Source organism: Oncorhynchus tshawytscha, linkage group LG04 (assembly GCF_018296145.1).
Source record: "Oncorhynchus tshawytscha isolate Ot180627B linkage group LG04, Otsh_v2.0, whole genome shotgun sequence".
In the NCBI taxonomy this organism is placed as follows: domain Eukaryota; kingdom Metazoa; phylum Chordata; class Actinopteri; order Salmoniformes; family Salmonidae; genus Oncorhynchus; species Oncorhynchus tshawytscha.
In genome coordinates, this window is record NC_056432.1 from 44,175,126 (window position 1) to 44,202,374 (window position 27,249).

Consider the following 27,249-nt stretch of genomic DNA (forward strand, 5'->3'; position numbering starts at 1 on the left):
TCACCCTATTATTAGTAGTAGTAAGTAGTAGTAGTAGCAGTAGTAGTAGTAGGCCTATGTATTATATTTAATATTTTGAGGAAAGGTTGGCATTGAAGAACGAGACCTAGGCCTATATCATATTGTCCCCATGTGGCACACCCACTTTTGTGTGTTGCTTATCGCCTCTTTTCTCTGAAAATAAATCCACTGTGGCGCACGAAAAGTATGCTCACTTAACTCTGTGTAACTAACTAACTGCAGGCAAGGATAGAGTAACAAATCAGAAAGTGCCTGCCCCCGCCACTCATGACAGCGCAACAGAAAGAGAAGACAATAACACGTTATTAATCTTTGATTTAAAAGCAACAACAAAAAAAGGGAATCTTTGCCTCGCCCAGTTCAAAGATTTAGTTTTTACCTATTCCATAGCACTGGGCATAAAACATAATATTTGTGGTCAAGTTATGGTTGGTGGCAATACGCGGATGCTTTTATTGTCGGAGGAGGATGCCCGTTGGATTCCGCTACTTTCCTGATGCCTCTTTCCTTCTTCCTTATTCTTCTGAAAATGTATGGGATAATGAATGTTTTAATATTACAAATCAGCAATGAAGGAAAGTAATCGTTCGAGGAGATCGAATTGCGTGTTCAAGTTTGGGTTTTATAACTTCTTTGGAACTGTGCTCTGTGTGGTTTGGTGTCGCTACACATTCTTTCAACTCTTGGGTACGTCGATGGCGTAGATGGCGCAGTGCTAAGCCTTTTCTCCCCAACTGGAACCTGGATCATATCTCGAATACTTGGATAAAGCTTCTGAAGTTCCCACAATAACAAAACATTATTATTTTTTTACCTCCGTGGATTATAAACGCAACCCTGGAGAGCAGAAGAATAGGGGCAATTGTCGTTTTCTGGAGAGGAGGAATGCGGAGAGAAAGAGACATCTAGAAGGATGCTGTTTCTTGTAAAATGGAATTGAAGATCATTATTGAAGTTGTTGTGGTGGTTTGTTCATTTTTTTCTTTGAGTTTTAGCCAAGAACTCAACCTGAAAGGCAGAAATGTATGCAAATTACCAGGGTAAGTATAGCTGCACTGCGGACGCGGAATAACGGGCTTCTGTCGATTTAAAAAAAAAAAAGGAGTTGCCTGCCTCTATCGCTCTCAGTGCGATGCAACTACTAGGCTACTTGTTGATTATTCAGGTCAAATTCTGAACTATTGTGCTTTGAGTATTGACTACTCACATTGCAAAACTTTGTTTTAGACTCGGTTTCTCTTGCCCTCCACTACCTAAAATAGTTCATTTTCGATATTGTGTAGGCTAGTTGGTCATATTTCTTTTCATATGCACTCTCCTTACACAAGGAGGAGTCCATCTGAGGAGCAGCCATCCAGATGCTACCTACATCTGGAACCGTGGGTAATGTTCTATAATTTCACATAGGGGGCGCTTCCAGGCCTTATATATTTAGTGTCACTGGCCTGAAGTCGTGGCATCAGCTATATGGCTGAAAATAACCCCACAAAATTGTATGGCTGCAGCTACCAGAAACAAAGGTAAGTTGTAGACTGAACTTATAGACAGGGGGTGCATCAAGTTAGCTTAAGCCTACATTTCTTATTCACCAGTTAGCACCTTTACTATGCAGACTGAAAACCACATGTCCAAGGAGGGTCGGTGTAGGACCAGAGTATGTGAAATCTGTTATCATTTTGGCATTCCATAATAGAGGTCAAAGCCCTTCTGCGGTCTGGCATTATACACATTTAAATGACATTACAAGTAGACCCCTGGGCCCTGCCTGCGCCTGTCCTTACCTTTTCATGTTAGAACGTGATGAAATGTGCCTCAATAGACAATGGTGAGCATGTACAGTGTCTCATGGGCAAAACACGTCCTTTGTTGTCAAAGTTGTTGCCCAAATGTCTAGTTGGTTTGAGGGTCATTACTTTAACATTTAGCATCCATGAGGAGTGTTAGTGCTTACTGTAAACTATTCTCAATCCTTTATCTTCAATGAAATCACACACATTTACTGTTGGCCCCACTCTCAATTTAAAGTCTCTACCACAATCCTATTCTTAGTGTTTTAACTGGCTTGGATGATTTATTTTTTTGCAGTACAACACCCGTATCATTTTCTTTCGTTTGTGCATTTTGTTTAATCTCTTTACTGGGTTCACTGCTCACAGGAAGAATTGAGGGAAGTAGTTGTTCATTTATCATTGCTGCTTAGCACTTCCTATCTGTGTCCTCGTGTTACTAAATCAGCTCGCTGACTGTAGTGGGGGCCATTGACAACATTAACAACGTTGGTTCACACATCATTGTTTGTCAGTATTCAATGCATCACAAAGTACCATGGGAAAGTGAGAAGACAAAAAAAACACAGAAATTGAGAAAAGTTGCTATCTGATTTTTTCAGTGTTGAGAAACAAATAATATGTTGTTGAATGAAGTGTTCAGTACTAGAACACTGTTCAAAGTGCCAAATGTAACAATACTGTGGCCGATAACGTTTAGGCTAATTTGAGTAACAAAAGACAAATGTGGGTCCTGCTTTGATAATGAGAGACCAATGTGAGTCCTGCTTTATCTCAAAGCGTCACATTTGTTACGCAAATGAACATAATGTGTTCTTTTCCAGAGTTGTGATGGATTGAGCTGTATGTCAAAGGTCAGATGGGGTCATCTAAAATCGCAGATACCACTGACCACATTGGAAATGCTTCACTGAAAGGAGATTTGATTAATACCTTACAAACAGCTTCTTGTGAGGTATAAATAAACCAACACAGCTTTTTATCCATGTATTAGCTCATTCTTGCGTCTTCAGACCCAATCCAGAATAGTAGGCCTAAATAAGACCAGTATCCATTAGACTCTCCCTCTGTGTGACAGACCCAGGTCTGAGACAAAACAGAGAGGCTGAGATAGTGTTTTTAACAAATGGCAGGTTTTAGAGGGGAAAAACAGCGCATGTGTGTGTCTGTGTGCACGTCTGCTTCTGAAGGCAGAATTCCGCCCCCAACACTTTAGAGGAAGTAAAAGTGTGGCGGGGGCCTCTGGGAGGTCAGTGGTGTGGGAGGAAGAAGAGAAGCATCTGTCCTTTCCTGACAGAGCAGTGCGGAGAGGAGAAGAGAGCAGAGTGGAGGGGATCTAGCTTTGCTTCAAACTAGACCGCCAAAGACTGCCTCTCTAAACTCACTCCTCACTCCTTCCTGGCTAGACGTGGGGTCATCTTTAAACACTATTTGTGTTCTTTCTGATACCAAAGTTGTGCTTGATTGAGACTGACTGACACACTGGATCAATGGGATAGTCCCAAAAGTGCAAAACATCACCCTTCAGGTACGCCTGGTAGGTTCAATCACACATTAAAGTATTTGAAAAAAACATTGTTTTTGAACTGTGGTTGTAGCTAGCTAGCTATTGCTAGAGTTGCTCTTCTATAGTCTCCATGGGTTAGCACTTCAGAGGCTACTATTGTTCTGACTGTTGACTGCTGACAGGCCGGGCAGGAGAGGTCGAGTTGAAGGGGCTTTGGGGAGAAGGATGTTTATGTGAGAAGTGTGTTATTCATTTTTACCCATTTCTTTACACATGGAAAGCATATGGAGAAAGTCAGAACAAATGCTGCGCAGACGTTTAGAGTTTTCAGCGTTTGCCACACGAAGGACAAGTGTGAGGACTGAGGAGATGACAGGATAGTAGTGGTTGTGCAGGGTGGTGGCATGTTGTTATATTCCAGTGTCTGTTTAAGTTTCCTTGCTTATTTTCTTCCTCTCTGACAGTCTCATATTTCCTCTCCTCTCTGTCAGGTCACCAGGCTTTGTGTGCTGCAGCGGGTGGGGGCAGATAGGAGAGGAATGTTTGACACGTATGTATACAGCATATCAACATCATAGCACAGTATTTTCATATGTACAGTTGAAGTCGGAAGTTTACATACACTTACGTTGGAGTCATTAAAACCCGTTCTTCCACCACTCCACAAATTTCTTGTTAACAAACTATAGTTTTGACAAGTCGGTTAGCACATCTACTTTATGCATGACACAAGTAATTATTCCAACAACTGTTTACAGACAGATTATTTGACTTATAATTCACTGTATCACAATTCTAGGGGGTCAGAAGTTTACATTCACTAAGTTGACTGTGCCCTTAAACAGCTTGGAAAATTCCTGAAAATAATGTCATGGCTTTAGAAGCTTCTGATAGGCTAATTGACATCTTTTGAGTCAATTGGAGGTGTACCTGTGGATGTATTTCAAGACCTACCTTCAAACTCAGTGCCTCTTTGCTTGACACGATGGGAAAATCAAAAGAAATCAGCAAAGACCTCCACAAGTCTGGTTCATCCTTGGGAGCAATTTCCAAACGTCTGAAGGTACCACGTTCATCTGTACAAACAATCGTACGCAAGTATAAACACCATGGGACCACGCAGCCGTCATACCGCTCAGGAAGGAGACGCATTCTGTCTCCTAGAGATGAACGTACTTTGGTGCAAAACGTGCAAATCAATCTTGTGAAGATGTTTGAGGAAACAGTTACAAAAGTATCTATATCCACAGTAAAACAAGTCCTATAAAGACATAACCTGAAAGGCCGCTCAGCAAGAAAGAATCGACATAACCTGAAAAGCCGCTCAGCAAGAAAAAAGCCACTGCTCCAAAACTGTCATAAAAAAGCCTGAATACGGTTTGCAATTGCACATGGGTACAAGGATCTTACTTTTTAGAGAATACTTTAAGGACAACAAAGTCAATGTATTGGAGTGGCCATCGCAAAGCCCTGACCTCAATCCTATTGAATATTTATGGGCAGAACTGAAAAAGCGTGTGCAAGCAAGGAAGCCTTCAAACCTGACTCAGTTACATAACCTCTGTCAGGAGGAATGGGCCAAAATTAACCCAACTTATTGTGGAAGCTTGTGGAAGGCTACCCGAAACATTTGACCCAAGTTAAACAATTTAAAGGCAATGTTACCAAATACTAATTGAGTGTAGGTAAACACTGGGAATGTGATGAAATAAATAAAAGCTGAAATAAATCATTCTCTACTATTATTTTGATATTTCACATTCTTAAAATAAAGTGGTAATCCTAACTGACCTAAAACAGGGAATTTTTGTTAGGATTAAATGTCAGGAATTGTGAAAAACTGAGTTTAAATGTATTTGGCTAAGGTCTATGTCAATTTCTGACTTCGACTGTACATGTTTATATCACTTAGGGCCTGTTTCCTGGACAGAGATTAAGCTTAGTCCTGGACTAAAAAACAATTTCAATGGAGGTTCTCGGTTTGGTGAAACCAGCCCTCAATGTTTAATATGTGGACATGTAGTGATTCAGTACATCCTCCCCCTAGCTCTCTGTGAAGGCAACTTCACCTGTAAGGAAAATGAGGTATGCGTTAGGCCCAATGAATGCCGCTGTCGCCATGGATACTTCGGAGCCAGTTGTGATACAAGTAAGCACCTTGTTTTTCGGACACATCTCACACGTCCTGTCCTAAAACATCAGAAAGGACATATTTACCTAGATATAAGGCATCAAAGAAATGTTTGTGTAATGCTTATGATGTTCTCACCATAATATCCTGATATTACTTCATCCCTTCTTTTTCAGAGTGCCCCACCCAGTTCTGGGGCCCAGACTGCAAGGGCAAGTGCCAATGCTTTCCCAACGGCCAGTGTGATGACGTGACGGGCAAGTGCACGTGCAACCCAAACCGCTGGGGGCCCAACTGCGAGAAGCCCTGCCTCTGCCAGAAGGGCAAGTGTGACCAGGACACAGGCACATGCACTTGCCAATATGGCTTTTGGGGCCCTCAATGTGCAAACAACTGCTACTGCAGTCTCAACTCTGTGTGTGACCAGAACACAGGAAGGTGTAACTGTAGTCCAGGCTGGTCGGGGAGGAATTGTGCCATCCAGTGTAACTGTAATAACTCTCCATGCGAGCAGTTCACGGGTCGTTGCCAGTGCCGGGAGAGACTGTGGGGCCCCCGATGCGAGAGGTATTGTCAGTGCATCCATGGGAAGTGCAACCAGGCGGATGGCTCATGTACCTGCACACCGGGGTACCGGGGGAAGTTCTGCAGGGAACCATGTCCCGCAGGGTTCTACGGACAGAACTGCAGGAATAGGTGAGGAACCACTGGAGAACATTACTCTGTGTCATTATGACCGAAGATAAGACATTTTTCATCATAGTGTAACAGATGGGAAACTGAAAAGCAGTGGATTCTTATTAACAGGGATTTCTCTTAATCTTTTTCCCAAGGATCTTAATGTTCATGTTTTTTTACTGGTACGCATTATATTGTGGTTTTGGAGTTTTGATTAGAAATATGATTTGACATACGCTCCACCTGATAACCCATAACATATCTTAAAATAATTGTCCAGTGTTTACAGATTTCTATAAAATATGACTTATAAATAATTACAATATGAGTGAAATGTTAATTAAGTATTTAAAAAATCTGCTTTTCTGTGTTTGAATGGTGTGGTCGTACCCCAACAACAGAATGGTCTGGGCGTATACCGGTCATAAAAATTATTCATGCGAGTATAGGATTTTTTTATTTTATTTATTTAACCTTTATTTATCTAGGCAAGTCGGTTAAGAACAAATTCCTATTTACAATGACAGCCTACACCGGCAATGCTGGGCCAATTGTGCGCCACCCTATGGGACTCCCAATAACAGACAGTTGTGATACAGCCTGGATTTTAACCAGAGTGTCTGTAGGGACACCTCTAATACCGAGATGCTGTGGCTTAGACTGCTCTGCCGCTCGGGAGCCCAGGAAGAGTCAACAGCATTATTTGGGTATGAATTAATAGAATATACATTTTTAAAAGTGAGATTTTCACTGGACAGTTAGTTACTTTAAACATGATCGGTAAAAGTGTATTGGGGCGATACTGTGGAATTGGTATTCACAGTATCTCATAATAATCATCCAATATGCTGAAGCCATTCAGGTTAAGTGATTTACCTTGCTCAAAGTCTGCAGAACTCATGTTATACATGAGCTGCTACATAGCCGCTTTCCCACACTTCTCTGACCTCTATGTCATAGATGTTATAAGAAAAGGCAGTCCTGGAAATGTATATACAGGGCCCCCTAAACTGTGTAGATACCAACACAAAGATTCGCTATGAAAATGTTACCAAATAGTTTTGCTGTCAATAGGCCAGGTCAAAAAATAGTGCACCATAGGGAATATTATGTTAATTTGGTGCCGTTTTGTAGGCAAATGTCTCAACCCACCATCCTGATGCCCTCTCTCCCTTCATGTCCTGACTCCAGGTGTGGCCACTGTAAAGGCCAGCAGCCCTGTAAGATAACAGAGGGGAGGTGTGTGACCTGTGAGAGGGGCTGGAACGGGACCAAGTGTGATCAGATGTGCCTGCCAGGCTTCTTCGGAGAGAACTGCCTGGATGTGTGTCCCCCGTGTAAAGATGGCCACTTCTGCAACCGCATCGACGGAAAGTGCTCCCACTGCAACCCCGGCTGGATCGGGGACAGGTGAGAGAATGGAATGGAAACACACATACACACACATAAACAGTTTTTTTTGCTTCTACCTGGTAGTTTGTTGCACTCACCTGGTGTCCCAGGTCTGAATCAGTCCCAGATTCGAAGGAGAGGATGAAAACTAGGAGTGTTTTGGCCCCTCCAGGACTGACATTGAACAGCCCTGCTCTAGTACAACACTTGAAAACATAACTTCAAACAAAGACTTACAGTTATGCTAATATACACTTGAATACAAAGCTAGAGAAAATGTAAATTGTTGTCTACTTTTCAGCATGTCAAAATGTAATTTACATAGATACTGCATTATAATTACATACCTGAACTTGTACTGGCACAGGTATTTCAGGTATTTATATATTAAATACCTGAACTTGTACTGGCACAGGCTTTCATGTTGTGCTAATGGTTCTGAGACATGACTCACAGCTGATGTGACAATGATCATAATAAACAACATTCATTCCTGTTTTGTCTCCCTGGTCGGTAGGTGTGAGGTGCGCTGTCCCAACGGGACTTATGGGGATAACTGTGAGAATGACTGCAGCCACTGTTTTAACGGCGTTTGTCACATTGCTACCGGAGAGTGCCTGTGTGAGCCGGGATTTTACGGGACCTAGTGAGTCAGACCTTTCACCAAAACATCTTAATGTTTACGCTTCCCTTCATGGCTACAATACCCAGAGAGCAGTGGCGGTCGGTGCCATTTAAGATGAGGGAGGACAATTATTTTAATGAACATGGCCTTATTAATATTGCAGCATATTGGAGGACTATCATTCATACTCCATTCACTCAGCTCATTGTAGCATTGACAGGTTTAGGCTACTACATGATACTAACATTTTCCCTATACCCATCATGAGGTTGCTACAACCTAGCCTATGAATGAAAGTTTACAATTTAGATGCAAAGTTCGATAGAAATTTGAGTAAGCAAGGTGACAGACATTGACACTTTCAATACCGCCTTGCACAATCTTGCCTGCATCTAGCTGATCAAGGGTGTAATCATTAGTCAAACACTTGCAAGCAAGAATTTATATTGGACAAATTCCGGTATGTTTATTCCCGTTTAATTCTGTTTGTTTTCTTTTAAGAAAAGTTTTTCAACAGAATCGGTGAAATGAATACACCCCTGATCACACGCAAACACAGTTCACTTTCATAGCAGCCACATAAAACAGCATGATCGATTTGAGCTTTGGATTATTCATTCTCGCATTTACGCCCTCTCCTCCACTCACCTTTCCCCTCGCTTGTGGACTTCAGTGCACAACACATTAGCAGTCTGTGACTAGGCAAAAAAACATTCCAAGCTAAACCTTCATATCATAACCGCTAACCGCTACACACTGTCTACATTGCTGTCACCATTATTAGCTACCGTCAAGTCAACGATGTAGGCTGGTGACAACAATGTAGGCTGTGTGTAGCTATTAGCGGTTATGATATGAAGTTTTGGCTCGGAAAGCTAATGTGCACAAATAATACATTAGTAAACCCGCTACGATCATGCAGTACAGTGTACAGTTAGCAAGCAGTGTACCAGTTACACCGGCGGGCCCCGTCGCAATAAATTAATAAAACCAAAAGCTTACCTTGACTTGGAAGAGTTCCGGTGTTCCATAACCAGATAGGTAACATAGCATCCCTCTCTTTTTGAGCCGGGTGTTTGAGTAGGCTAAACTAGCAAGCTGTATTTTACTAGCTAAGTAAGTGAAAGTGAAATAAATATAGCTAGCTCCTTCACTCCCTCTCTTTTTCTCTCTTGCTTCTCCTTCATTTATGAAGAAATTAATTCGTAAAAAACTGTTCAACTATTGTCTTTCTCTCTCTTTGAGTCAACTACTTACCACATTGTATGCACTGCAGTGCTAGCTAGCTGTAGCTTATGCTTTCAGTATTAGATTCATTCTCTGATCCTTTGATTGGGTGGACAGCATGTCAATTCATGCTGCAAGAGCTCTGATATGTTGGTAGACATCCTCTGGAAGTTGCCATAATTACTGTGTAAGTCTATGAAATGGGGTGAGAACCACAAGCCTCCTATGTTTTGTATTGAAGTCAATGTACCCAGATGAGGATGGAAACTTGCTGTCCTCCAGCAATGTGCAAAACAATGTGCTTTAATAGATTATTTGGTGACGTGAATATATTTATTATAGTTTTATCGCATGGACAAATCGCATGGACACAGTAACTAAGTTGTTAGTGTCTTCTCTTTCTTCTAGCTGCAATATGACGTGTCAGATGGGTCAGTATGGAGTGAACTGTGCCCAGACCTGCTCCTGTCACGACAAGAACTGCAACCCAATGTCTGGGGCCTGCAACCTACGTAAGGAAACCAACCCACTCTCTTTCCTTAGTCACACACACATGTGCACATACACATGCGCACACACACACACACACACACACACACACACACACACACACACACACACACACACACACACACACACACAGAGAGACAGAGACACACATATACACCCTGCAACCTGTAAACTACGTAAGGGAACCACTCTCTTTATTACCTCATTCACTTCTACAGATCTGGGTGAATGTTAGGTCACTGTTTTTGAAGCCAGCCACACTGCAAGACCTAAAGTGTAGATGTAAAAATACATTCTTAGCAGAGTGCTTGCGGCATCAAACCGTGGTGCTTCTAGTGATAAAGACGTTTTTATATTTTGGAAAGAAAGGCACAACATAAAGAAAACACACCCCTGCATGAAACCATAGGGAACATATCAAATGTGTGCACTGCACATGTAGGTCCCAAACCCCTTGCTTGTACTGTTTGTCTAAATAGCCAGTTGATAGTGGTGACGGAGACAAGTTTGTCCTAAATGGCACCCTATTCCTTATATAATGTACTATACTACTCCTTATATAATGTACTTTTGACCAGAGCCTTATGGGGGAGACAATGAGCACTAGCACACATGTCAATTCAGGTCAATGTAGTAGTTGAGCCTAACGGTGTTTCCAGACTGCCTGGTGTCCTTTTTTTACTTCTGTGTTTGTTGGCCCTGTTCCTGTCCTGCTGGAGAGAGAGAAAAGAGGAAGAGGAAGAGAGAGCTGGAGGAAGAAAAGAGAAGGGATGGAGGGAGGAGAGCAGCTTGAGGAAACAGGGTTACCAAATGGACATGTTGGGAAGCAGTGATGATGTCACCAGGTCAGGCCTTTGGGTTCTGCCAGGCTAGTCCCTTCCTTTTTCCAGCTGTGAACACAGAGGCCTTACACGCCACACCCAGGCCACACTTCCATTCATCCACAGCCTCTATGACAGAAGAGGGGCGTAGAGGGCCAGGGGTCAGCAGTATTTATCTATCTGCTAACTTATAGGTTATCTCACTGATGGCGTCATCTGGCTGCACAGTGCATGTATACTGTGGAAATTAAGGGTGCGTCTGAAATGGCATCCTATTCCGTATGCAGTGCACTGCTTTTGATTAGGACCCATAAGGCTCTGGTTAACAGTATAGTGCTCTATGTAGGGAATAGTGTGCCATTTCGGTCACACCCTGAGAGATGCTTATGCAACAGATGGACTGCTGTTCTGTTTAAGTGCATCCAGCTTAGAAAGGGAGGGGTGCTAATAAATCATCAATGAATTATGGCGGTATAGGGAGTGTAGTAGAGGAGTGAGAGAAAAGTGAAAAGATGGGGTTTGACAGATATTTCAGAAGTAGAATCCACAACAGGAGATAGATAATGCGGGTGGCGATTTAATAGATGGAAGTCAATTTGTCTGTTCCACATTGTCGATAATTTGGATATCTCTATCTCTTTAATTCCCACTTTAACGATAGGCCTACAGTATTTCCACAGTGTGGAGGGTCAACACAGTGCGGGACAGATTGAATTTCAGCTCCAGAGTTCTGATTCTGGGAGTTCAGGGAGTCCTGACAGAGAGTAATGTTAGTTGGTACCAGATATACAAATGGCTCTGGTTGGCACTGGCAGTCTGCACCAGTGTGGCACACCCAAAAATCCCTGCTTGTGTCTGTCTGCTGTTTCAGAGCCCAACCAGCGGATGGGAGTGATCGCGGCAGGAACCCTGGTCTCTTTTCTGCTCATTGTCCTCCTCTCGCTGCTTTGCTGCTGCTGCCTCTGCCGAAATAAAGATGACCACAAGTGAGTGACAGACACGGGCCTGGTGTGGTGCGAGGGATGGGATTTGTTGGAAGGGAAGAGTGGGCCATTTGCCTTCCTTGCTAGTAGCTCATGCAGATGGCTCTATCCTTTGAAATAGTTGTTTGTCCTGTTATCTTATATCTGGGTCCTTGTTATAAGTTACAATAAGGGCCTAAAGTCTTTCCTGGTTAGTTCACATGGTGAGGAAGAACGGCAGGCCCTGCATAGCATATCATTTGTAGCCAAATCAAAAATGGGTCAGCATGATATTGTGTGTGGTCTTTTTCTTCACGTGGTCCATGAAATGTTGCTTGTACTGCAAGCGTGTCAATGCAGATGAACGTTTACCCACATTTGAATCAGTTTGTGGTGTTTCGTAATTTAGTATGTTTTCCATGGCGTCACCCCTCCCTCTTTCCCTCAGTCCTGACCAAGACAACTCTACCAACAGCAAAAAAGCCAAGCGGATCCTGTGTGGAAGATTCAGCCGAATCAGCACCAAACTCCCCCAGATCCCACTGAGACGACAGAAGCTGCCCAAAGTAGTCGGTAAGCACCAATCCCTCCTCCCCATAGTCTACCGCCTCAACCATGCCAAGACAGAGCCTGCATCCTAAATGGCATCCTATTCCCTAAATAATTCACTACTTTTGACCAGAGCCCTATGGGCCCTAGTTAAAAGTAGTTCACTATATAGGGAATAGAAGGTGTCATTTGGGATCCAGCTACAGTCACTTTCTTCAATACGATACTCTCTTGTTTGTTTGTGTATATGCTCCATGTGTCTCTGGATGATCCCATAGTTTCTGTGTCATAATCTTTGCACGCCTCTTTAACTCTTCAGCAAGAGGGAGAGAGCGTTTTCGTTTGACCTTTGCTCTGTGATACTTCTCTCTGCGACTCTCTGTGGAGTGGTTTTCAGACAATGAATAGGGTTGAAAAGTGTACTGCGGCTGCCAAATGGGTATGGGGTTTCATCTGAGAGGAATGCACTGGTTGCAGGGCTTATTATTCTTGGCACCCTTAAATACCATGTGTTCATATTATTACAACCCTAAACAGGCCCTTCTCTTTTTTTCTCTCTTTTCTTTACTCATTTCCCTCCTTCCCTCCTTCCTAAGAAAGTGAGTTGAGTTCCTACTCTGCTGGGCTGAAGGCAGTGTTATTAAGAGAGAATGGGTCAGTGTAGTGGTGTGGTCCTCGGGAGGTCTGAGTGGTGTTGAGTGATACTTTATCAAAGGCTGCTCTGTTTGTGTCAACGTGGATGGAAGAGGAGGGAGAGTAGCTCCTGTCTGTCTGTGTGGAGGGAGTGAGAGAAGGAAGTGGAGGAAGGTCTCGTGGTCTGGGATAGGATTGTCTGTCAGGACCCATCTCAAGTCAGCTTAAAGGATATTACACGTTGCCTACATACTGAAGAACTCTCCTTTGTCTACCCAGATGCCTTCTGGAATCCCTAGAAATTTCAAACACGGCCACATTCTGTGCCGTTCTGCTTTGTCTCTACCATGTAGGAGTTAAATTGAGTCATGGCTATCTAGACTGGTTTTGAATGCATGGGTGGAAGAGCTCTGACAGTGCTCTGACTAAATTTTGGAATTAAGAAAGGCCCTATTTGTGGGATATATTGTAATTACCTTTACCAATTAAGATCAGTGATGGGGGAAGGAGTTAAAAAGCGGTGACCTTGTTTCTTTCCTCTTTCACAATGAGTAGCATGTTCTTCTCCACTTCCTTAGCTGATTATTTCAGCTAGCAGCGGTCTTCATTGTGCCTGCGTAGAAACACACACGGGAACAGTATTGTCTTTGTCATCCAGTTATCATGGGACATTTTAAGATCATTTTGCACAAACACTCTCAAAGTTTACTGTAACTTATAAACAATCTGCCAGAGGCAACAGATTTTTTTGTTAAAAGTCTATGCGTATGACCTTTTAAACAAACAAGCCCTTTCATTATTTTTTGCACAAAGCATATCGTGCCATGTCTGGGTTGCGATCAAGCAAATCAAGGAGAACAAACTACCACTTTGGGAATTTGGAGAGAGTAGAATAGAGTTTTTGGTTCAAACCAAAACCAATTCTTTCTAAGTTTTCATGACATGACAACACACAGCTATAAAATGACAACTGACTGAATTTAAGTATATACTTTGGAGTCCTTCTCCCAGTGTTATAGACTCTCTTGTTCATAAGGAGAGATAAACTGGTCAGCTTCTCTCTCTCTCTCTCTCTCTCTCTTTCTCTCTCTCGCTCTCTCCCTCCATCTCGAGAGCCAGGACGCTCTGCTCTGCTTTGCTTTCCTCATTGCCTGCCCACAGAAGCGTGGCCTGCCTGCCAGCGTTTTGAAACTCTACCCTCCCTGGGGCGCCGTCAGTCCCTTCAACATTCCACAGGAGGCCCACTGGACTCGAAACAGGAAGTGGCCAAATTTACCCCAGCCCGTGTCAGACCTATGATTTACCCACACTGTGGTCAACACACAACAACAGATGTGGCAAGACAAAAGGAAAGATGAAAAAGGGGAGGAATAGGAGGGAGGAAGAAAACCTTTATGCTGTCTTTACACAAACACTCAACCGTTCCAAGACAAACGTAAAGAGAAACAGAGGGAGGAGGAATATGAGGAAGAGGAAGATGAAGAGGAGGAGGAGGGGGGAAGAAAATATTTATGGTGTCTTTACCCAAACTCTCACCCAATCCAAGACCAATGTAAAGAGAAACTGAGGGAGGAGGAATAGGAGGAGGAGGAAGAAGAGGAGGAGGGAGGAAGAAAACAATTGCTCTGTCTTTTGCATAGCTCATATAGCTCCTCCGCTCCTTCATACATAAACGTTCTCCCATCCCCCCTCCTCTTCTAAAACCTCTACACTGCTTATAGTTTGTCATTCCATTCTAAGCATATTTATTCCACGCCCTATACTATAGTTAGCTATCTCACGCTCGGCTGGCTGCCTTCCCCCATTTCCATTCCGTAGTCCTCTGTGTGTGTGTGTGTGTGTCACAAATGGTACCCTATTCACTATACTGTATAGTGCACTACTTTTGGGCTCTGGTCAAAAGTAGTACACTATAATATAGGGGATAGAGTGCCATTTGGGATGCAAATGCATGTCCGAATGCTTTCCTGTGAAAAGTGATGTGGAGCGGGACCACCTGCTCCAGTGTAGCTGGCCTCACAGGCAGCTATGATAGGCCTGTACAGCTGGGGTTCATCAGAAATGCACAGTTGTCCAATGGACTCTGTAGGCTGAGCTTTGGGCTTTCGCTGCTGCCCTGTCTCTCCCGGAAAAATCCATCCGGCTCCAGACTTTTAGTCTGGTGTGAACATTCAAGCACAGCAGTTGTTCACTGTATCATGAAAGAGAATGTATGGAATAAAGAGCCAGTTGGTTAGTTGGTCAATTGAGGTTACTTACAGTAGGCCCTATGCTATACCTATTGGACACTGCATCTGTACTGACTAATATAGTCTTGCACAGACATTGGTTAAGTCAACTGGGACATTCTGCTATTGTACCTCCATGGCATTGGAGTCGTCTGTTCATTATACTCTAGCATAGCAGGGCTGTTACAATAGTCATGAAGTGCATACCGTCCAAACAGAAAGTCTGCCATTTATTTATGTTAAAAGCTGCTATGAAAGAATTTCCATGGCCTTTCTTTTCTGTGTCCGTGGATAAATATTTGGATGGGCACTGTTTATATTATATTGTTTCTAACGGCTGCCATTGCTACAATCCAACTAATCTACATCAAGTCAATTTCCTCCATTTAATCCCTTCACCATGGCGGCATTATGTAGAGTTCTGAACAAGACTGGGATGTCACCAGATATATTGCCTGGAACAATTTCAGAAGTATGGAGAAATAGACAAATAGTCGCTTTCTGCTTGACTCTGCAGTATGCAGGATATCCACATAGTACCCACCATTTTCAGTGGAAATTCCCATCAAAATAGAAAGTCCCCTTGCATCAATCTAATTAACAAAATTAAAAGATTCCCATCAAAATCCATCTGTTCAACATCTGAGGTTAACTGCTATCCACCTATGTCACTGTTTGTCAGACCCGAAAATCAGTCTTCTCACGAAAACGTACAGTTTGTAGTGTCTGAACGGTTTAGCTTACAAGCTAATATGGAAAAGATGAGACTCTCACAAACAAGATGGTGTGGTCCATTTTGCTCTATGACATCCACATAGGACTTGTCTGAAGTTGGTACCGCCGATGTGCCAAATTCTGTCTGTATCATCCAAACCATACAGACTAATATCACCACTCTATGGAAAGATGAGACTCCCACAAACACGATTCTCCCTTTTGTTCTACGACCCACACAAGTGTCACAGGACTCGCAGGACTGAAGGTAACCCCATACCGGTTAAAACATTTAGTTTTGTTTTAATGTGTAAAAAAAATATATAAAAATCCTAAACTTTCATATATCTCCGGAATATAGGAGAGACACTTCAAAATCCAAATCCTAATGATGCATTTCTGGACTGTCTGTATTGCCAAGAAAATCTGATACCTACAGGGGTCCTAAAATTCTCAAATCTAAAAGCTAAATGATCCATGATATGACCATCTTAAAACAATTCCATATGTTAGCTTAGTACAATTTCCCCCAAACCCAAAGGCTTACTTAACAAGTGCTGTGAGAATAATAAAATAATGCTGCTCTTGCATTTACACGTCTCCTGGTACTCATTTAGCTGGAGCTGTACCACACCTGGTTGTGTTGGTGTTAGCAGAGGTCAGTTGTTTTACAGTTTGGGAGATGACATCCATGCCACAACGTTCATACTATAAACTCATAGCACAATAAGGACCACAATGGAAATACGTTGTAAAACTTTTTGGATTTATCCACAATGATTTTAAATGCAGTAAATCCACTTGGGTGGCTGAATTGTGTTTAAAATGTCAAATACATAGAGAGTTGGAGGGGAACTTCCAGCCAAGAGAGGGTTGAGTTTTAGCTTAGTGTTAGTGGAGAACAAACGGATGGGCTCATGTGTCATCCAGTAGAGGGGGGAGGGTGTAAATTGATGTATCTGATGTGGTTAGTGTCCAGTTAACGCCCAGTCACACACACACACACACACATGCACACAGTCAGTCCTCGGCCAGTTGGGGAAAGGAGAAGAGGAACCACAGACATCCCATACGAACACAGCTGTCCCCAGACTGAAGGGTCAGCAGAATACATCAACATCTAAAGGGAGGGGAGGGAGGGAGGGAGGGAGGGAGGGGGAGGGAGGGAGGGAGGGAGGGGGAGGGAGGGAGGGAGGGAGGGAGGGAGGGAGGGAGGGAGGGAGGGAGGGAGGGAGGGAGGGAGGGAGGGAGGGAGGGAGGGAAAGTACCTACATTTAGGAAATGGAGCATTCTGTCTATTGGAATGATAACTAAAGGAAAAACTTGAACGTATTTCTCAGTAAATAGCAGTTTCTTCAAGGAATGTAGAATCATGCAGACTGTCACATGAAACACTATTGAAACATTCTAGATAACTCAAGCCAGACTGTACCGTGCCTGACAACATCAACATACTCCACAACATCTCTCTCGATCTGTTGTTCTTGTAAGGTAGTCCTGTCAATCTACTTCTCTCTGACCCCTGCTTCTCTGTGTTTGTTTTCTCTCCCTGTCCCCCAGTAGCCCACCACGACCCGGAAAACACATTCAACTGCAGCTTCATCGAGCCCCCTTCTGTAGTTGAGCAGCCCTGCCCTTCCTCCTGGTCCTCCCAGGAGTCTTTCGATTCCTTCGAGGAGGAACCCAGCGATGATGGCCCCGTATACTGTGTACCCCATGAAGGTGAGTCATTACACACACACACACACACACACACACACACACAGAAAGAGAGAGGCACACGGTCGGACACAAACGACAACGGACCTGTCTAAACAATGTGTGCCCCATGAAGGTGAGTCATCAGGAAAGAACAATAAACACTGTGATTAGCCACAACTACTCCACAAATAAACACATCCAGGCACGTATGGATGCATGCCCATACACATGTACACACACAGATGTTTGAACACACACACACACAAACACACACACACACACACTTGGAGTGGGATTTGTTTGTCACAAAGTGTAAAGGAAGAATACGTACTAGGATGACTGAGCACTGAGTCACACACTTCTGCAAAGCTAATTAGAGCGATATGATAGTTATCCTTACCATGTGCCAACGAGCCCTGTCCCTTGTGTTGATGTGAAACAATGAACAGGAAATATAATGGTAAAGTCATCCAATTCATGAATCTCTCCTTGTAGTTTGGTGGAAAGCATCATGGCTATCAGTTTATATATTATTTCATTTAGACACCCCCGTGAGTTTATTGTTTTTGGAGGCCTCAAAATTTATTGATATTATTCAAAAAGATAAATATGATGTACACTCATTCTAAATAATGTGAACATGCCTCATATAAGCATCCTTTATCCCTATTGATGTACTAATACTGTATATGAAAAGTTGAATTAAAAACCACTATACAGTGCCTTCGGAAAGTATTCAGACCCCTTGACTTTTTCCACATTTTGTTACGTTACAGCCTTGTTCTAAAATGGATGAAATAAATAAAAATCATCAGAAACCTACAGACATTACCCCATAATGGCAAAGCAAAAACAGGTTTTTCGATTGCTATGAGACTTGAAATTGAGCTCATCCTTGAGATATTTCTACTTGATTGGAGTCCACCTGTGGTACATGCAACATGATTTGGAAAGGCACACACCTGTCTATATGAGGTCCCAAGAACACAGTGGCCTCCATCATTCTTAAATGGAAGAAGGTTGGAACCACCAAGACTCTTCCTACAGCTAGCCGCCCAGACAAACTGAGCAATCGGGGGAGGAGAGCCTTGGTCAGGGAGGTGACCAAGAACCCAATGGTCTCTCTTAAAGACATCTAGAGTTCCTCTATGGAGATGGGACAACCTTCCAGAAGGACAACCATCTCTGCAGTATTCCACCTATCAGGCTTTTATGGTAGAGTGACCAGACTGAAGCCACTCCTCAGTAAAAGACTCAGACCATGAGAAAGAAGGTTCTCTGGTCTGATGAAACCAAGATTGAACTCTTTGGCCTGAATGCCAAGCATCACGTCTGGAGGAAACCTGGCACTAATCCTATGGTGAAGCATGGTGGTGTCAGCATCATGCTGGGGGGGATGTTTTCAGCGGCAGGGATTGGGAGACTAGTCAGGATCGAGGCAAAGATGAATGGAGCAAAGTACAGAGAGATCCTTGATGAAATCCTGCTCCAGGGCACTCAGGACCTCAGACTGGGGCGAAGGTTTACCTACCTTCTAACAACCTGTTTTGCTTTGCCATTATGGGGTATTGTGTGTAGATTGATGAGGGGAAAAAAGTATTTTATACATTTTAGAATATCACTATAACCTAGCAAAATTTGGAAAAAGTCAAGGTGTTTGAATACTTTCCGAAGGCACTGCATATTTTCAGAAATGTTGGTAAATTAGCTTTTAATGTACCTCTTACAACTACCCCCCTACTTTTTTCAATTTCTGCCTGAAGACATACCCAAATCTGATTGCCTGTAGCACAGGCCCAGGACCAAGGATGTGCATATTCTATTCTAAAGAAAACACTCTGAAGTTTGTGTAAATGTGAATTGAATGTAGGAAAATATAACACAATAGATCTGGTCTAGATAATACAATGAAAAAAACGTGAATACGTTTTTTCATTTTTATTGTTGTATCATCATCTTTAAAATGAACAAGACAAAACAAACATTTAGATAGGATGATGGGGACAATTTCAGTGAAAATTTCAGTACTTGTGCAAAGTTTTAGAATGATAACTTCCAAAATGGGTGTGCTACATGACATTTATCATGAAGTCACCCAGGTGTCCCACACAAGTAGCCCAAAGGTACCCAAGTGGCCAAATTGGTGAGGTTATACATTTTGAATGGAATAACTAAGTACAAAATACCAAAATGGTACTCTAACACACACACCCCAAAAATTTAGAAAAAACATGAAAAAAATAGAAACATTTACAAAATAACACTTTCAATATTTGGAAGACCCTCAGTCATCTACACAATATTGTGCTACTGATGCCAGGTGCCATAGCTGTTTCTTTCTGCTGTAAAGCAGAGGGTCACCAAGCATGTGGTGCAGGTGATGGGGGACTTCATTTTGCAAAGAACACAGCGACGCCTCCATGCTGTGCCCTTTTGGCCCTGAGGCACATCCATGCCTGCAGAAATAAATTTGGGCAGATGAACACCACTTGTGGCAGGAGCTGGATGAACCAGCTTCAGTGGGGGATGGACACCTTGGCACTGGGGGCTCCCATTCGGAGTCAGTGTCACTGTGAAAGAAAATGTTCAGTTAGAATAGTTTCACATATGAGCCCTGTATCAACAGGTATAATAAACAGATATATATAGAGTACAGGGAACATAAGGTTGAATATATTATTATAGACCTGCTAGATCTACTGTCTCATTTATATTATGACAGACCAGCTAGATCTACTGTCTATTTCATATTATGACATTTCAGCTAGATCTACTGTCTCTATTATATTATGACAGACCAGCTAGATCTACTGTCTTTATTATATTACAACAGACCAGCTGTATCTACTGTCTCCATTTCACTTTGGCCATTGTTGTGGGCCTGCCCTCCTCTCAACAGCCTCAAATAGGCTATTTCATGTGGGGGTGGGGTGGGGCGGCAGACACACGCATCTCACATTTCATTACATTAAATTTTTATATATTGCTACTAAAATTTTAAAAAATCACAAATACTATTTTATATTATTAATTTCAAACAATGGCATTAGCATGAGAAGAACTTGCCAGTCCAAAACGATGTCCACCCCGTTCAAAAAATATTCCTCCATTTGGGATCGCTAAATGAATCGTCCTCCAACAATCTCTGTCTCACTTTCCCGATCAATTTCTTCTAAAATTGTGTGTACATCTGTATATCTAGACTTAGATTTAGCTTTCCCTGACTTAGTCGCCATACTGATTGATATATAAACAGCTGAAGATACGCTTTACCAAAACAATGCTGTGCGTAACATGCATGGCTCCTTCCGAAATGAATCTTCAATGGCGAATGGGTTGGTCTTCCAACACATAAACATTACATATTGCCGTTTACCTCAGCTCATTGGCTATATACCCAGCTAGATTTCAAGACAATCAGTGGTCATTGGGTTAAAATACAGTCAATCAACGAAACAGCGGTCATATCATTGGTGCACAATGATGTCATTACTTGTTGTCTTCAAATCGGTTTCTTTCAGTCAATACATCCCACGAAATGACCCATCAGGTTTGGTTGTGTTACAAACAAATGAGTTGATTGCAATGAAACCAAACAGGACTGGAAAAGTCACGTTTAGTGTGTGTATTTACATCGAATGTGTCATCGAAAATGGAATGAGAAGGAACGGAATTCACGACACAAGCGGTTCACAAAATGTTTCGTGTTAGGCTATAAAAATGTTATCAAACAAAAGACCATTCATTGTGTAACAATGAGCATTGGGATTGCAAACAGAGGAAGATCGTCAAAGGTAAACAATTTATTTTATTGCAGTTTGTGATTTTGTTAAGCCTCTGCTGGTTGAAATAGTTGTTTTTTATGGGGCTCTATCCTCAGATAATCGCATCGTATTTTTTCACAGTAAATCATTTTTTAAATCTGACAACGCAGTTGGATTAGCAAGATTCTAGGCTTTCGAAACATGTGAGACACTTGTATTTTCATTCATGTTTAATATGACTATTTATGTAGCGATCACCGTATGTTGTCGAATTTCATCCTGCTAACAGGTTCGGTGCACAGAGAGGCTAAAGAAATTATGAAAGTGTTTTTTCACTATCTAATAATGGCAATAACATATATGTATTTGTTTAAAATCTATTACTTGATGGATTAATTTCAGAGAAATAAGTAGTACTACTAGGTTTTACACAGTCAAATGTATTCAGTAGAGTCATGAGATCTGTATGTAAAACATTTACTTTTGACATTTTAGTCATTTCGCAGATGCTCTTGTCTAGAGTGACCTACAGTAAGTGCTTTCATCTAAAGATAGCTAGGTGAGACAACATATCTTAGTCAAATATACAGGATATGAACATTCCATTCCATTCCTGCTGATATATAAAGTGTCTTGAACTGTGGTGTAGTGGTGCCTGGAGAAGTGTGTTTCTTTTAATTTTACCTACATTTTTCCAAATGGCGCCCTGTGTGAAACATTATATTAGAAACAGTGACATACACTCTGAATGACCTAAAATTATACATCCCATATTGGTCTTTCACAGTCAGGTCAACCCAAGCTGTACTGTTCAGTAGGCTAATACTATTGAAACAGATAAACTGAGTCAGAAATTAACAGGTTTCAGATTTTCCCCCATTTTTTCAGGTTTTCGTTCTCAAAGTCACACCTTTTTCTTTTCTTCAGAAAAACAAAAGAAAATCCATAACAATGCACATCAGGAAACCACTTTTGAGGTCTTGTAAAAATTGTTTGATTAGCTGTGTTTCTGTAGGACATGATATGGAGTTTGCAAAAGAAAAGACCACTGGATTGATGCAAATAATCATCATGATATCATTCTGACAGATAGGCATGGGCTACTTTGTAGCTAGTTAACATTCAATAGAGAAGGTTATTAAGAAAGCCTTGCAATCTACCAGAAGACAGTTAGGCCTATCAATAGCATCACTATATTTTCCCTGTTCCTTAATTGTTTGAAACCTGGAAGTTTTACTTCATATTATGAGGCATGTCTTACCTTGATTCAAAGTAGCCTAAAGCAAAAATCCCACCATAGAAATGTGGAGGCAAGTATTTTTATAAAGACTTACTCGTATGCATTCTCCTGTTCTATTGGTTTTCTTTCAACTTTCTTTCATTATCTAGCAGCCAAAGACATTATCCTAATCATATTACCAACCCATGATAATTGTTGCATCTTTAAATTCCACCTCTTTGTAACGGGTATTTCCAACTCTGTATTTCAATCTCTGGCCATGAAACCGCTTGCATGTGCAGTGCGCACTTCAGAATGGTGTTTTCTTGCTAATTGCATTTTGGAACATTCACGGATTGGTCTACTGCCATGTGTACATTGCTGCGCCTAAAATGTGAACAAATAATAGTTTATCAACATTTGAAGCAAAACATTCCAATCTGTTCCATCAGCCCTATTAATTGATACAGCTTATACCTCCGCTACACTACGTTGATACCTATCAATGGGAATTAAGAAGTAAGTATAGGCAATGCCCACTGAAAAACAAGTGGGTATACAGCGTATACCTGCGTATACCCTCCACTACACCACTGGTCTTGAATACAAAATCTGAGAACAGTCATATTTTACACACACATGAAGGTACTCATAAGCGATAATGTCTGATAAAATAAAACGTGTTGATAGTGTTTTGGAAATAAACTTCATATTCTGACCACCTACGTATGATCACCATTACCATCCAAACTAAACCTGACTCTCATCAATTATATATCTTACTGTCCTATAGAGTCACTGAGTGAGAGTAAGGAGAAGCCAGCAGCTGAGAAGCCATCCGCAGCAGCTGTGCCCAGTGAGGACGATGCAGGGGAGTACACGTCTCTGAAAGACACCAGCGCTACCAGCACCACCATCAACAAGCCTCAGGCTGGGGACGGGAGCGAAGCAACCCTGCTCAAGTCCTCTGACAGCGAGGGCTCCACCAGTGGCTCTGAGTCGGCCATTGGGGCCCTCTATGCTCGCATTGCACACCTCTCCAAGAACTCCAAGGACGAAGAGGATGGGGGTGGCAGCACAGTTACAATAGAGGTCAAAGGTAATGGCAAGCCACCGTCCCCAGGATGGAAGACCACCACCAAACCACGCCCGCCAGACCCCTCCACCAAACCGAAGGTGTCATGGATCCATGGGAACACCGGGGGTACCACACCCCCCCAGGTGGAGCAGCTGAACCAGGGGTGTAAGGGGCTGACAGTACCCAAGGAGAGGACGACCAGGAGCTCCAGCGACAGCTCAGCCAAGAGTGAAGAGAGGCAGAGGCTGAAGGAGACGTCCAAGGAGAAGAGGATCCAGGAGGGGAAGGGGACGGAGGTCAATGGTTCCCCCAGCAAACACAAGGCCCACCGGCTGGGAAGGTCCAGGGAGGATATTAACCACATGGAGCACATAAATGGAGTGGTGCAGAACGCTCTCAAGAAGATCGGTAACTTCCACAACTCCAACTCTGACAAGAAGGCGGCCGAGAAGGCAGCCGCTGTGGAGAACCCCAAGGAGCCGCCCAAGAGCCCCAAAGTGATCCACCCACACATGAACTCCGAGGCCGCCACACTCCTGGCGGCCCAGCTCAAGGAGAAGACGCAGAGCATCAACCGGAATGAGGGCACCGGCCTGGTAAAGACCAATGGCCTGCCCACCCCAGCCTTCCGGGACCGAGGAGACCGGGAGAAGCCCACTCCTCCGCAGAAGGCAAAGCGGACCACTCCGGCCACCCCAGGCCACCAGAGCTCCAACAAGCCTCTGCTGCCCACCACCACCAGCCTCCAGAAGATGGTGGGTGTGGGGGTCCCCACAAGGGACCCAGCCACCCCCGAGGTCGCCCCCAAGAGCCCGGAGAAGCAGGACTTGAACGGCTCCAGGGTGGAAGAGGGTGGTGGTGGAGCAGTGAACGTCACGCCAAAGAAGACCCCCATCAAAAAGCCTCCCAGAAAGAGAGGCAAGGAAGGGACATTGGATACTGCTCTGGAAACTAAGACACCAACAAAGACAGCAATTATGCCACCGCAGATAATCAAATAGACCATTTTTTTACTCCGACCTATTGACCAGGGTTTTTTATTGTTACTCACACACATGACAATGGGGAATTAATTACTTTTCTTCCAAATGAGACATGCAAAAGGACTTGGTGGTTTTTCATCAAAGGAATTTATTATGTGTGTGTGTGTGTGTGTGTGTTGTGTGTCCGGGACCAGTGGAAAGTAAGTAGAACTTTGTTTAAATTGTGGTTCTTCTCATTGGTGTGGGAGTGTGTTTGTATTAAATTGAACTCATATACCTGCAATGTATCAGTTTTACACTTCAAAGTCGGACATAACTGTGGCAGTGGAAGAGTTCTGACAGCGGCAAACAATCATCTTCTATTTTCTTCGATCTATACTATATCCCTCCGAAGCCCACCACTATATTTATATAGGAATTTCCGACAATAATTGTAATTTAAAATGTTTTTCCTCAACATTGTATGTGATACAACAATAGAAATGTAATCTATGCAAAGTGAGGTCTCAAGTTGAAACAAGGTACTGAGAATACAAATACAGTATTTGTCTGTTTGATTTAAATTAGCCAGTTTCAATGAGGAACACTCCATAAAGGAGATTGTTGAGTTATTTGTATATTTTTTTGTTGCTATGTTGTCCACAATCTAATGTTTTAGCTGAAGTACAGTACATTTGTTCCACAATTTTGTCAGTCACAGTTTATTGACAATGAAATGAGTAATCAATGCAAACTTTTAAGGAAGCACTTGTTGTCATTCCCCCCTAACAGAGCAATAGCCCTGTATTCTGAAGGCACGCACTATATTACCTGGATATGCTGTAAAAGCAGCTAAAGAAAGCTAAGATGCTGTTATGTTCTTTCGTCAAGCCGATTGAACAGCTAGTGTAAATGTCTTAGATTCTTTCCCACTCAATCGTTTTCAGCCTGATTCTTACGCACTAATACATGTGGGTAGGCAATGTTCCTTATACCAAATGCTTCTGTGCATTGTTTCTGCAGCCATTGTTTTCTAAGAAGCACATAGAGACAGATGTATTGCCACTAGGTCTTTGGCCACTAGAAACAGTCTGTGAGAGGCCTTGGCTTATCTGGTATTTCTCATCATAATGTTGTTTATAAAGGTTGAAGTCATGTTTGAATTCCAGATTAAATATTATACTTACATTTTGATACTTCAATCATTCTTTAACAGTATATTAATCATCCACCTACCTGACAGACAATCTAGTCATGTTACATTAGAAGGTTGCCTTTTCCTTAACTTGAATTCCAGTGTGGCTAAGTAGCTGAATAATGCTAGCTAATTAAAGCGAATTGGTTAAAGAGGCCTTATTGAATCAAGGGTAACACTTACCCCGAAAGGGATGTAATTGTTTAATCAACATTTCATATTGCATTAAGTTTGACTGGTTTTATACATATGAGGATTACTACATTTACAAGAGGAGGCTAGTAGAAAAGAATATGGAATATAAATACAACACTTAACCAAAAAACAATGAACCAATCTGCATAATATAAAGTAGTACAAAAGTGTCAGTGGTGGTCAGACCGTGGATTCAGACTTACTGTACATTCCACAGTTTTCAGAGCTATTTGATAGTGCTTAGGATTTTTTTCGGTGCCTTTGATGTTTTCATTTTTTTTTATGGTACAGCCAGCCTACTCTTTGCCAGTGTTCTTTTTCGACACGTGAAGGTGTTTTTGTATCAGTATAATTGTATATGTTTGTAAGCTGCGCTTATATGAATTATTTTGCTACTTATTTTTGTGTGTGTCAATGAACTGGCTTTCATGTTACATTTGATTGTTTTGTGTCAGGCTCTCTGCAGCCACAGTATATGAGTATGTACTTTGTAAAGTTGCCCTTGGCTTGTCATTTCCCTTTTTCCTGTTGATGTTGTTGTTTGTTTAACACTTAACTGCATGAAGCAGAGTGAAACTTATCTGGCATTAATAGCTACACAGGAATCTATAGCCTAACACTCTTTTTCTTATCGACTTTCCCAATTGCTATCATTTTGTCCGTAGGAAATATACAATATCAAAACTTCAAAGGATTATACAGGATGTGCATTATTGTGTTACCACTGTTATTAAGTACATGTAACTAAAACCATATGAGTTGTGTGATTATAAAGTGCCAATTTAAGCAAGCAGAAAACACATCTTTTTATATCTGACTGACTGGCCTCTGCCTGCTTTCACAGGCTACAGTACATATTTTTAAGCAGGGCCTCATAACGCTGCAGAAACATTATCGGTGATATGGTATATTTGTAACTCATCATTCTGTTTTGTTTGTTTGTCTGATCTGATTTTCCGTTTTTTTATTGTCGTTGAATTTTTTTTATTTTTTTTTATTTACTTATTTGAAATAAAAGCGATACATGTAGCTATATGGACATTCTCACCTCTCACATTAATCTGTGAACCTATCCCTCAAGTCTACCTTTTGCGTGCTAAAATATTATCATTACCATCCCACAAACATCACACAGTGGCCCTAGAGTATTGATTTCAGAACCAGACATATAGCTCCCTTCCCCCATCTGTAGCCTAAAACCATCCATCCTCTTAGCAATAATTGATATTTTACAGTTTCCGGTGACTCCTGGCTGCCTCTCTCCTGGAGACAAAGAGGATACAGAGACTTTTTCACGGTCACACTTGATCATCAAAGAGGCAGAAGAGCCAGAGGAACCACTGCTGGGCT

The 27,249-nt window shown here is 42.2% G+C and overlaps 1 protein-coding gene across 5 annotated transcripts; it reads left to right on the forward strand.

Annotated features, from left to right (window-relative positions):
* The first annotated feature begins 216 nt into the window (after nt 1–216).
* On the forward strand, nt 217–26,932 carry LOC112248853 (scavenger receptor class F member 2). 5 transcript variants are annotated; one of them, XM_024418208.2, is made up of 11 exons: nt 217–1,061; nt 3,807–3,865; nt 5,363–5,464; nt 5,623–6,142; nt 7,316–7,534; nt 8,034–8,162; nt 9,777–9,880; nt 11,571–11,685; nt 12,110–12,234; nt 17,349–17,507; nt 23,263–26,932. In XM_024418208.2, exons 1-11 carry the CDS (start codon nt 952–954, stop codon nt 24,546–24,548), a joined length of 2,928 nt encoding a protein of 975 aa, XP_024273976.1. In that variant the 5' UTR covers nt 217–951; the 3' UTR covers nt 24,549–26,932. The 5 variants fall into 5 exon arrangements, with proteins under 5 accessions (XP_024273976.1, XP_042176699.1, XP_024273975.1 ...); XM_042320765.1 differs by having other exon boundaries at nt 12,137–12,234; XM_024418207.2 differs by having other exon boundaries at nt 218–1,061; nt 17,346–17,507.
* Nucleotides 26,933–27,249: the final 317 nt, after the last annotated feature.

What these genes read in the sequence shown, in the direction of transcription:
- LOC112248853 (XM_024418207.2), top strand. Translation starts at nt 952, where the DNA reads ATGGAATTGAAGATCATTATTGAAGTTGTTGTGGTGGTTTGTTCATTT. An exon ending in CGGAGCCAGTTGTGATACAA is followed by an intron (nt 5,465 to 5,622) that starts GTAAGCACCTTG and finishes CTTCTTTTTCAG; the next exon opens with AGTGCCCCACCCAGTTCTGG. An exon ending in ATACTGTGTACCCCATGAAG is followed by an intron (nt 17,508 to 23,262) that starts GTGAGTCATTAC and finishes ACTGTCCTATAG; the next exon opens with AGTCACTGAGTGAGAGTAAG.